At 38.1% G+C, this 12,975-nt stretch overlaps 1 protein-coding gene across 2 annotated transcripts in view; it reads left to right on the forward strand.

The window, feature by feature from the left end:
- LOC124114201 (transcription initiation factor TFIID subunit 2-like) overlaps nucleotides 1–12,472 on the forward strand; it is a 42,568-nt gene extending 30,096 nt beyond the window's left edge. The window contains exons 28-32 of one of the 2 annotated variants that reach the window (XM_046474799.2): nucleotides 215–286; nucleotides 824–1,099; nucleotides 5,480–5,608; nucleotides 9,376–9,529; nucleotides 10,904–12,472. In XM_046474799.2, the coding sequence (XP_046330755.1) occupies nucleotides 215–286; nucleotides 824–1,099; nucleotides 5,480–5,608; nucleotides 9,376–9,529; nucleotides 10,904–11,247 (975 nt within the window). In that variant the 3' untranslated portion in view covers nucleotides 11,248–12,472. The remainder of the gene's footprint in view (nucleotides 1–214; nucleotides 287–823; nucleotides 1,100–5,479; nucleotides 5,609–9,375; nucleotides 9,530–10,903) is intronic. The other variant, XM_046474800.2, reaches the window with a different exon arrangement.
- The last annotated feature ends 503 nt before the right edge of the window (nucleotides 12,473–12,975 follow it).

Raw genomic sequence — 12,975 nt, forward strand, 5'->3', positions numbered from 1 at the left:
AGCAAATATGTATAAATTGACATGCTGTGATTTTTCTGAAATAATGTTCAATAAGACATTAAATCCCAAATCACTCTCATATGTGTAATACACTATGGTGTACATAATAACATAAATGTCTTACAGTAGTCCAGTGCTGCCAAGTTGTCCTTGATGACACCCATGTAAATAGTTTTGCCTGTATATTGTATAAAGGCCCCATTCCAATTTGCAGAGTGTTCTTGTGCTCAACCTGAAGGAGAAAACTACCATGCTGAACCCGACCATTGTTCCAGAGAAGACAGAGGTGAGTGACATGGTAGTGTTGAAACCCTTGTTCCAGAGAAGAGGGAGGTGAGTGACATGGTAGTGTTGAAACCCTTGATCCAGAGAAGACAGAGGTGAGTGACATGGTAGTGTTGAAACCCTTGTTCCAGAGAAGAGGGAGGTGAGTGACATGGTAGTGTTATAACCCTTGTTCTAGAGAAGACAGAGGTGATTATTTGCAGGTTGCCGTTTTGTAGCTGGAATATTACAAATTACACAACAAACTGGAAATGGGGAAATGGAGACATTATTTCTTGTCAGGGTTCTGTCCCTTAGTTGTGCCTGAATCTGCTGGTCATGAGTTTGAATCCCTGATCCCTTGAGCTTTGATCTATCAGCACCACTCGAAAGGGTTTCATCAAATTGGTTAGATGTCTACCACTTGCATCACATTAGGCATTCCTGCCACATTAAGCCAGCACACAGTTATCTGATTAAAGATACTATAAAAGCAGTGTTATACTCAACTCTTTATCCTTCACACTCAGTGTTATAGCAGTGCATTTCATCCACCCAGGATGAGCTGTTTGATGAGATGTCACAAGCTGAGGAGACCACGCCCACTAAGGGAACACAGTCTGAGGACATCGAGATGATCGATGTCGATGTCACGCCAGAGAAGAAGCCATTCTTTGTACGAGGGGAGTCACATGATCACCGAGAAACTGGCACCAAGAGGAAGGCGTCATCACCTTTGACAGACCTTCGACCAAATTTAGAATCCAGTGTCTTGAATGTAAAACCAGAACCAGTGCAATCAGATGAAGGGAGCGGATTCAAGCTCAAGATTAAGGTAAGACTGGTTGGAAAGTAGGTGCTACAATTGTGCATGTACTATTGACTTTAGGAGTTAATAAATGCTGTTTAAAACTATAATTTGTTTTGCAGAAATACGAGGACTTCCATGAATTTGTTAATCATGTCATAACATCTCAGAAATATCTTTTTCTAAAATCTTAGGGAATAATTCCTTGTGAAAAATGATATTTCATGGAAGTTTTGATGAAAATTATCATTTATAGTGTGGAAGGTAATTTAAGGTACAGACGTTGACTACAATATCTGAAAAACTATCAGACCTACTCCTGTCAAAGTTGGTATGAGATTATTAAACAGTCATACATAACTGGATATGACATTTAAAGACAATCGATGCATGAATAAAAAATCTGTCTATTTAGCTATCACTATATTTCATCAACAACCAGACCTGCTTGTCACCGGTAGAACGAGCATTCATTGAAACAGCCATCTGCATAATGCTACCCCTGCGTCACAGGGCCATATGACACAGTTGAACCAATCAACTCGACTCGAAAGGGTGCACGGGAATCACGCATGTTGAGACGCCCAACGCTAACACCATATTCGTGCGTGCGTGATTTCGTGCACCCTTTCGAGTTGAGTTGATTGGTTCAACTGTGTTGGTGGTTTGATCCCCTGGCCACATCATACCAAGTGACGTTAAAAGGTGATACTTGTTGTTACCCTGCCTGGCACTCGGCATTATGGTGATAACACAGGTACTAGTTGGCTCAGAGGCATATACTTATGTAATGTTTCTTAATGGGGTATCCATTTTAACTGCAGCATGGTATTTCTGTGGGCTGTCACTATAAGACTGGTATAAGCCAAGACTTATACAAGCAGCCCAACCACTGGTGCATCTACACTTCTCTATGAGGGAAATAATCTTTTAAGAGTCATTAAACCCCATTTCACTTCACCTGTTTGCAGCTGTGTATTGCTACTAGCAATGCATTATTCACTCCCTCCCTCACTCTCTCAGACAGCCATGTATGAGGCTGAATCAGCCACAGCAGTACATTATCCCCCCTTGAACAGACCTTCTTTCATCACCATGTCACTGTTTCTTCATAATATGCTGTATTAGTATGTTTGAATTAGAAGTTAGCGATAATAATGAACTTTAGTTGAAAGATCTGTGACAACTTTTTTGAACTTTGAAGTTGCATGTATGCATTTCACCTTGGCATGATCATGTCTGCATGGTTATTGATCAGTGCTCAGGTCGTTCTATGATTTATGTACATATCCATCGTTAAATTATTAAGAACAGAGTATGATAAGGGCCCTTCAAATTTGAAAGTCAGATTTTTTAGTTAACGAAGACTTTGCAACATTGGCATGAACATGGTCCTATAATTGAGGTCCAGCCTTTTTCTTCCCTACACTTGCAAGTCTAGGTCGCTGTGGAGATGAGATTCCAGGTTAGAATAGGTCCCCTATGCTTGACTTGAGGCAAATAAATGGATTGGGTGGTCAGGTTTGGTACCCCGACAGTGTGGATTGTTGCTCATAATATCAGTCTCTGTATAGTCTGGTTCAGACTGTATTATTTACAATCCGCCGTCATACAGCTGGAATATTGCTGAGTGCGGCGTTTGGCTACAAAGCAAATCTAGGACTTTTGACACGATCAAATACAGCAGTAAAATTAGTGTCCATGATCCGAGATGATTATTGTAACCATATGGTTGTACTGTCACCATCTGTCATCACCATGTGTGTCACAGACTTGCACGTGTAGAAATATTTCCTGAAAATCTCTAAACTCTAAACCTATGAGTAAGGAAATGAAAAGTCAAATTTTCATTCATATGAATACATCTGAATTGTCATAACAATTTTTCAAAGTTTTGCTTAATTCTGAGATTATACAGATCCTGTGGGGCAAAATCTCCCTTATCATACTTTGTGCTTTGTAAAGTGTATTGACCCTTTGACTGGCAGATCTTGGCATAGAGTATTTCACATTGCAAGAAACGTTTCCTCCCACAATTAGCTTACTATGAATGCCAAGCCACACACAGTCACATGTCAAGTGTACAAATCTAACTTGTTGCTATGTTTGCATGAATATGCATGGCCGATGTTTGCCTCAATATGAATGTGTAGTAGTCAAGACTTAACACTAGTAACTAACTTAGCTGTTGATACCAAGTTGCCTTAACACTGAAACACTTCCTCTATCCTGAGGTAGAAATGTTACAAGAATGCTAATATATGAGAAGTAAATACTTTCCTTTAAAACATATGTTTAGAACAAATTATTTTGATGACAATTTAATAAAAAAATTAAATTAATTTCTACTCAAGTAGAACATGTAGATGGGTATACACTGTATGTCTCAGGATCTTCTAAAAATCATTCTTTCACAGGAACAATATTGTGTTCAAATGTTCAAAATATATTAAACTTGTATATTAAGTTTGAGATATGTAAATGAAATGTATAAAATTCTTGCGACACGTAACATCTACAGGGTCAGTTGCCACAGACGATGGAGCATTTCATTACCACCTTACAACTTGCTTACAGCCATACACAGAGGATTAATATTTTTTTAATTCTAATTTTGTCAAAATTTAAGCAACAGAGTACAGAATTTATATATTGTTAATGTCAAAGTGCCTATGTGATTTTATTGAAGAATCTAATTAACCTATGGAATATCAATGAATATATGTTATATCATTGATAGGTTTTTCCCTTACAAGCAACTTTTGCCATGTATGATGAGGAAAGGTAGGAAATACAGAAGACTATACTGTGTTTTTCTTGATGCCTAAGTATTATTCCCTCGAACACAGTAGAATAGACCTGTGAAGATCCGGGTTAGAATAGGTCCTCAGCAACCCATGCTTGCCATAACAGGCAATTATGCTTGTTGTAAGAGGGGACTAAGGGGATCGGATGGTCTGGCTCACTGACTTGGTTGATGCATGTCATCATATATCCGAATTGCGTAGATCAAGGAACCTATGATAGTCACTTCGGAACATCAGATTTGACATGATAATGTTTCTATGTTTGTCAGCACAATGCCATAGCTTGTGGATTTCACCAAGTGGTTAACGTCTATGACCTCCATCACTTTGGACTTTCCATATCAAGCTGATGTGCTGTCATATAACTGAAGTACTTTCCAAATCATCGTTAAATCCAACTGGTCACTCTTAATGTACTGGTTGACTTATAAGCATAGAGGCAGAACTGGGATGATGCAGTCACTGGCACTGTTATGCCTTTCTGGGCTTGGTGGGGTGGTCGGGTAGCCTAGTGGTTAAAGCATCGGCTCGTCATGCCGAAGACCTGGGTTCGATTCCCGACATGGGTACAATGTGTGAAGCCTATTTCTGGTGTCCCCCGCTGTGATATTGCTGGAATATTGCTAAAAGCGGCGTAAAACCATACTCACTCACTCACTCACTCACTCACTCACTCTGGGCTTGGTTATTAACAGTCGGCTGTGATAAAGCCGGAATATTGCTGACAGCAGCTAAAAATATAAAGAATATCAAACATGTCAAGTGATCAGATTAATTTCCTGTTATTTGCACAAACTGTAGCATAGAAACAGTTGTAATGACAAACATGTATGTTAATGTACCTGGTGTATATAGTTATTGTAATAATCCTAGATATAGGTCAGACCCTGTGGTTTCAGTCAGACTAACCTTCTGTACTGGATTATGGAATGATTGTATACAGTCAGTATCATAGTAGTCGTAGTCTGTAACAGTTGTAAGTAATATGTTCACCAGATAGTCACTTTCACAATGCGACTGTAGTGCTCGGACTATTGCAACTACTTACATAGACTTACACTAGTTATAGTATTTTTATTTTTTAAGACAGGAGAGAAAGGATTTCAAGTTCTTTATTCTTTCAAAGCGCTGTTTCTGTACAGGTCATGTTCCGCAAAGCGATCTTAGGGCTGCTATCGTAAATCAATGTTAAATTATGGGAGTTACGATTGTCTTAGCACTGTGGCCGCTTTGTGAAATCGGGACCTGGTGCGCTAAGGAAGTTGACATCCATACATGCCATAAGTAAAATCAGTTTTCATTGATACTACGACTTCTAAAATGTCACTTAAAGATATAAGACTGTAATTAATGTAAAAATATTAATTATTGTTAATATGAAACACAGATATAGCATTTCTCAATTCGTCAAAAAAAGGGCACCCATCTACTTAATCTTAACAGTGGACTGTCTCAGCTATGTATTGGCATAATGCATATTATGACTACAGACAATAACCATTAACCAACCCCTCCTATTTACAGACAGTTAAATCATTCCAGAGCAGGAAGCGCTTGTAGACTGTGTGGCAGAGTACCATGTTTTGTTTCTTGTGTTCAGATCGGAATGAAGAGCACGGAAGCAGGAACAACATTTCTTGCAACCACTCCAACTACGATTATTTCCCCCCCACCTGTGCCCACAACACCAGGGGGCTCGTTTGCTTCTGAGTTCATGAAGTTTGTCGGGGTACACAATGTTTAGATTTCATGTCCTGCGTAGCAGCTTAACGTTTGACTTTCGCCATGTAGAATGCTTGACAAATAACCCTGTACCACATGTTGCTGCTACCTTGTTGTTACACAGTGTGCTTTACATATAGCCTTCACCTTTCTGTTTGCTGACCTTGGTGCTAGGTGTCATGACCTTCACCTTTTGCTATTTGACCTCACCTTCACCTTACAGTGATAGTTATATGACCTTCACCTTGTACTAATTACCTATTTAGTCTTCTGTAGTGCTTCTAATGGCAGTTACGTCTTTGTTGTCTATGTTGTATCAATTATTGTAACGTTATTGTATTGTTTATGTCCAGTTTATTCTTTCTCAAACTCATCTTGGTAGTGTGTCATTCCATTTTGTTCCTTTTGAAAGGCATTTGAGATGCATTTACAAGTTGGGAATGAATACTGTACCCAAGAGATCCATGTCCCACAGTTGATGGTGCTGAAATTCTATGTTGATTTAGTGGTGGTTGCCTAGTGAGTGGTTGTGGGGTGGAGGGAAGGATGGGTGTGGACTTGGCATAAGCCAGTTGGTAGAGTTCAAGGAGAATGCTTCAAAAGACATTATGCGACTATGAGGTGCACTTGCTTGACATTTATAGTCGTAAAGAATAGTGTCAGTGATTGTCCATTGTTGCCCAAGATAGAATGGACATTCCGCTAATCAGGCCAGACAGTAAATTTTTTTTTCACTTGCCCGGATTCAAAACCTGGGAGACAGTCTTCAAATATGTATGGTCATTGGGAAGGAATCTTTTGGTACATTTGTGGTTTAATTTACAAACATCTTGGGTAACAAAGAGAGCAACCTACTTGTCACGCAGAATTACAAATTATCTCTCAATCATGCATTAATATTGTAAGTCACTCCAAGTTGGGAGTAAGCTATACTATATTATAGACAGCTTTTTTTGTTCGGAGTAAATGTGAAAAATGTCTTCTTGAACAGTAGATAACATCATCCATCAGTATTGTGACAATGTGTTGAAGTATCATCACATCGCATTGGTCCTCTTTTGAACCACAGAACAATTGACCTGAACTAGCCAATAGCATGAAGAACCAATTATAATACTCGACAGGAATTACTGAAAAAAAATAATTGATATCCATGTCCAGGTTAAAAGTGTTGAATAATAATCCTATCTGAAACACTGCCAAAAGGTTATGTAAAGAAATGTGTTACAATGTGTATGAAATCAATTTTTTTCACAAAATCAACTTAGTTTTTCAGCTCCACTGAATCTTGATTGTCAGGAGTTAGTGCACAAAGGTGTGCTTGTATAGAACCTTCACTCAGACAACTTCACACCCTGACACTCTAGCCTGTCCCTCAGGGCAGTAGATTCCATGTCCTCGTAGCATTACCGTAGAAACAGCATCAGCTTTGTGTTATATGTTGTGGAAAATAATACACAGTACCTATATTCTTTCTGAAAAATCTTTTCAGCATGATGAACATTGTAGAACTTGGACAAAAAGCTCATTCTGTGAGCAATAGTTTTTCATTTCAGAAAACATCCATAAAATGGGTATTGAAGTGATTTTGATAGTATTTTGCTTCAATGAATCTGTCTCACTTGAACAAATGTTTTACTTTTGTAGGAAATATGTGAATAATGGATTTCTTTTGTTCTATCACTCAATGATGTGACTCTGGACCCTCAGTTTGGAGTCAATAATGTGTCAAAGTTGTAATGTAGACATATGTGTCAGAAATAGAAAGAATGTGGCATGTTAACTACTTGCTGATTATATATGTACTTAGCATCAAGCTGCCGACATGTATACACGTTATCCAGGTCATCTGCAAGGTGTTTTCATGGCCTGAGTCACTTTATTGTTATATTTGCATTTATTATAGGATACCTCTCTCTGTCAAAATATGACAAACCTCCCGAGGGAGGTCATGACAGGGAAACTTACAAATGAGCCAATCAGCATGGAGGCTTCTAAATTCTTGGTATGAGTGGATCTAGTATTTAGAGCAGTGCATAATATTTCTGTATCTCACAACAAATCTGAAAGGAGAATAATATGAACATAAATGGTCAGGTCTGAATGAAAAATAATATGAACATAAATGGTCAGGTCTGAATGAAGAATAATATGAACATAAATGGTCAGGTCTGAATGAAAAATGATATGAACATAAATGGTCAGATCTGAATGAAGAATAATATGAACATAAATGGTCAGATCTGAATGAAGAATAAAGATACGAACGTAAATGGTCAGGTCTGAATGAAGAATAATACGAACATAAATGGTTAGGTCTGAAAGGAAAATAATTCAAATATAAATGGTCAGGTTTGAATGAAGAAGAATATGAACATTAATGGTCAGGTCTGAATGAAAAATAATAACCATCTTTCATAAAGATCCAGGTTACAGTTGAACTTCTGCAACTCATGCTTGCTGACTTGGTTGATGCATGTCATCATATCCCAGTTGTGTAGATGCTCATGATGTCGGTCACTGGATTGTCTGGTCCAGACTCAATTATTTACAGATCGCAGTCATATAGATGGAATATTGCTGAATGTGGTTTTAAACAACAAACATCTGCATCTTTCAGTCAACAAAATAAGAACTTAATTTAGAAGTGGTTCTTTTTCTCTTATACCAAACAAATAGTGAAAAGGCCATTAAAGGCTACCTGTTTGAATGAAGCTGAATAGTTTAATAGAGCTGACATCGTGATGGCTTAAAACATGCATACATCCTTCATTTTGATTGTTAAAGATCGTTCAAGGTTCATAATTGAGAGTTTGTCATATCTTGATGGAGACAGGTATCAAATCAGAGAGATAGGTATTGATTCGGATCAAAGCTATGACTTGAAAGAGATTGGGGAATGTGAATATTTCAGGACAGTAGAATGTCGACCACTAGTTTGGATGTGATTATGTACAGGCCTGACAACACTAATATAGCTGTCTGCAGCACTCAAGTGATTATAACAGATGATTTTTCCAACTTAATTTATTAGATGCAAACTATATTTTGTTCTACTTCTGACACAATCTTAAATGAAACGATACAATGTAGTAGAATGATTGGGACTAGAGAATGACTGTTACGATAATTAGAGACAATTTTATGATTTAATACACCAGTTATATACAGTAGTTTTGCTTCCTCTAAGGTGTCCAGGTGACAGTAATATTGATAGTATTGCTTTAACTATATGATAGAGGTCAGGAGATACTAGAGGTAGACTTTCTCTTGTTTCATTATTTTCTATTGTCTATTAGAATTTAGAATAGTGAAATCTTGTTCTACATCTTGTACCTCCATGCTGTTTTTGACAAATCAGCTTACAATAGCAAATCACTGTCAGAATTCCGATAACATAAACAAAACAAATGTATTTTTCATACACAAAGCAATGCAGTGGATGATATTATAATGAAGCTTTAATGTTTATGATCATATAAAAATAGTTGAATTAAAAACTTTACTTTGACAAATTATTATTTATATATCTGTATTGTGTGTCTCAATAACACATGTTTAATTATTTTTCTGAGTAATCCCTTTTGTGATTCATATTTTAAGGTAAGTGGGAGATAGAGTCAGATCCTAAATACCAAAGTTCTAAATGAGTAAAGAAAGTTGACTTGATTGTCAAACAGTCTAGTGAGAAACATCAACACCATCATGGTGTGTGCCATTGTGTTGTCAGACTGTATGAAATGAGAGTAACAGGGTTGCGTGTTTTGTCTGTAGATGAAATCAGATTCGGAGTCTCCCAGCACCTCTGGCCAGCCCCCACCACCACCCCTCCTGCTGCCTCACCCCCCAGAGAGGAAGAGAGAGAGTAGCGTCAGCCGACTCAGTGAAGATTCCAGCTCCCCATCTCATGCCCCTCAGAGTCTGTCAGGTAATTCATTAGCATAATGATAATCATCCGTGATTATCCAGTGTATTATCCTCCATTCCTTTATGATAGATCTCCTGCAGCCATTCGCCACCATAGCCTGTTTTGAATGGCACTTTGCTCACATAAGTGAGAGACGTTCTGTACTAAGCGATGGAAATAAAGATGGTGATATCACTTGAAATGAAGCTGTCATGGCGAATAGGTCCATGATAATTTTCCTATCAGAGTGGAGGATACACTGCCTAATTAAGGAATCATAAAAATCACTTACTGCATTCACCAAATTTACCTTTGGATACAGAACTAGAAAAGGATATTTCAAGCTTATTGAAAATGAAGGGAGCAAACTTTCTAACTCAGTGGTAAAGTTACATTCATTGGAATCAAAGTTTGATCAAAAGTATTATACTCACTGCCACACTTAAATTGCAATGGGCAAACCTAGACATCTATATTGGTACATTGTGGCACATTTGAAAATGTATGATTTTTTAATTTGAAGTTTACAGGATATACTTTTTATCCAATGGATAAGAGGCTAGTCACATAACCATAAAACTGAAGTTCATAGCGTATGAACAACACAATTTGACATTAATATGTTTTTCATGAGACTGTATTCTTAAAATGACGTAAACACTGACTTTCCTGGGATAACCCCTGTGAATTACCTTGCAGGAATACATACAAAAGCATTGTTTCTGATCATTTTTACCTTTTAATCTTGAATTTGGAATACATTGAGAAATGCCAGAGAGTTTGACTGCATGATCGTTCACGAATATCCTAGCCAGGACCCATCCAAGTGAACAAAACGTAGAAATGCACATCCACTTTCGTAGTATCAACTCCATCCGTGTCCAGACTGACAGTTACAGTCTACAGTCACCTCTCTTTTGGGGAAACTATTTTATTCTGCAATACAACTGGTTGTTGTATGGCAAGTCACACGTATTAGATTTAGTGGTACCCCCCAAGGTATAAAATAGTGATATAGATAATTAAAAGAACTGACTTTCACTTTGTGTGAGTTCACAGGAGTATGAACCTTCATAGAGTGAGGGCCAAACATTGTATGAACGTCAGAGCTTACGACCATGCAGTTTGGCCCTCACTCTATGAAGGTTCATACTCCAATGAACTCACATAAGGCAAAAGTCAATTCTTAAATATACCTATCTCTGTACTGCCACATCACATCAGATACCAATTTTTACCTATGTGAAATGATGTATATTCAAAGGATGATGGAGGGATGCCATTTTTCATTGACTGTGCAAGAGTTTGGAGCAGGGTATTGTCCTGTCTGCAGATGTAGATTTATACCAGTAGTGATATTTCATTACTAATTTACTTTATTGAACCTGTCTACAGATGTCCCCTCAACGCCATCAGGCCCATCCAAACCTTTGCCTCCCATAGCCACGCCCGGCTCCCATGCCCTGGATCTCACCACCAAACCTCCCACAGAAGGAGAGGGCTCAAGTAGCAAGCATCACAAGGCAAAGAAGAAGAAGAACAAGCACAAGCACAAGCACAAACATAAGCATAAGCACAAGCATGACAGACCGGACAAGAAGGAAGGAAAAGATAAGGAGAAGAGTGAGAAGCCAGAGAAAGAGCGTCACATTGACCTTTATAGTTCAGGGACCAGTAATTTCAACTCACCAGCAATTCAAGCTGAGGCACCCAGCTCACCAGACTTTGAAGTCATCTAGTGATGGCTTGAGGCCATTTGGATACTATTGGATGTATGTGTTATTGTATAGGACTTTGGATAGAATGTTTGGTTTATGGTAGTTTCTGCTCGTCTCTGTACCATACATAAAGGATGCACAGCTGTTTTTAGCAGTTTTGAGAATTAATCATTGCTCATGCCATCAACTGGTTTGTCTGGTCCAGTGTGGATAGTATTGAGAGTTTGCAGTCACTAAGTACCCAATTTCAGCAGACCCGGTGGGTACCCCAGTTAGACTAGGTCCCCAGTGCTCTTTTGTCCACCGTGAGATGCAATTACCTCACAATGTGTGGTCAGACTTGGCGACTGGATTGAGGGGATGTCACCTTTTACCAACAGCTTGGCACACTGATGATATCAAGCACTTGTTTTTCTGGCACAAACTTGATTATTTTCAGGGTGGCATGATATAGCTGGAATATTGCTGACTTACAGACATACACATATGTATCCATTGTGAAAAGAAACCCATTCAAAGCCACTTGCCTCCTTTGACGTCATTGGCTGTGTATCAGTGTGGACTAAGAATCACATCCAGCTTTTCAGGAAAGGTCCCCAGTAGCTTATGCTGGTCATGAGAGGGTATTAAGTGGATCGTGGGACTCAGTGGCTTGGTTGATTGCGTGTCATTGTACCCCAAATGGCATAGATTGTTGCTCATAATATCAGTCACTGTATTATCTGGTCCAGACTTGATTATTTACAGGCCGCTGGCATATAGCTGGAATATAGCTGAGAGTGATTAAAGCTGAAATAAACAATAGAAACTTTCTGGATTAAAACACATTCCGCACTGATCAGCAAAGAAAGACCATGGTAACCACTCATTACATGTCCATTAATGATGTGAGGTGCTTCTTGATTATAGAGCTTCATAAAGAAAAGTAGTGGAAGCGCTCTGATTCACTGACTCTTTATTGTCACGACAAATCACTGAACAGGCATCATCTGGGGTATACTAACATCCTCTGAAGTTAGGGTCTGAATAGTTTCATCCACCCTTTGTATATGTGGATCTGTTGTGGCATGGTGATAAAGAATCAAAACAGAAATTGCTGCTGCTACTGAAAATAGTACCTTCTGAAAATGTTTCAATCCTAGGGTTTGTAATACTCTACAAATGAGATGTGCCACATATATACATATGAATGTGAGATTTATATGACTATAACAATAAACGAAAAGATATATTCAATTTCCTTCTATCAAGAAAGTCATTAATTATATTTCTTCAAGAAACACACAGTACAAAACACAATTGACAAGAATGGGTAGCCAAATGGGGTTACCGTTATTTTGCGCACAGAACGAGTAAAAGCATGTTAGATATTACTACTGAAAAAAATCTGTTTCTCAATTACAAATATTTATGGACCAAACACTGATACCCCTGATTTCTTCAAGACTTTAGAAACACATTTAATGCAATTACGAGATATTTTAATATCAGCTGGTGATTGGAATGTAGTTGAAGATTCTAAAAGATACAACTATAAATAAAGAAATAACCAATTAGCATTTAAGGCAATACTAAATGTGAAAGAAAACTTAGAGTTAGTTGACCCATGGAGGATATTACACCCTGATAAATCTCAATATACATGTATGTATGTGTCTGTCTGTCTGTCTGTCTGTCAGTCAGTCAGTCAGTCAGTCAGTCAGTCAGTCAGTCAGTCAGTCAGTCAGTCAGTCAGTCAGTCAGTCTGTC

Source organism: Haliotis rufescens, unplaced genomic scaffold (assembly GCF_023055435.1).
Source record: "Haliotis rufescens isolate VD_foot unplaced genomic scaffold, xgHalRufe1.0.p SCAF_2, whole genome shotgun sequence".
Lineage (NCBI taxonomy): Eukaryota > Metazoa > Mollusca > Gastropoda > Lepetellida > Haliotidae > Haliotis > Haliotis rufescens.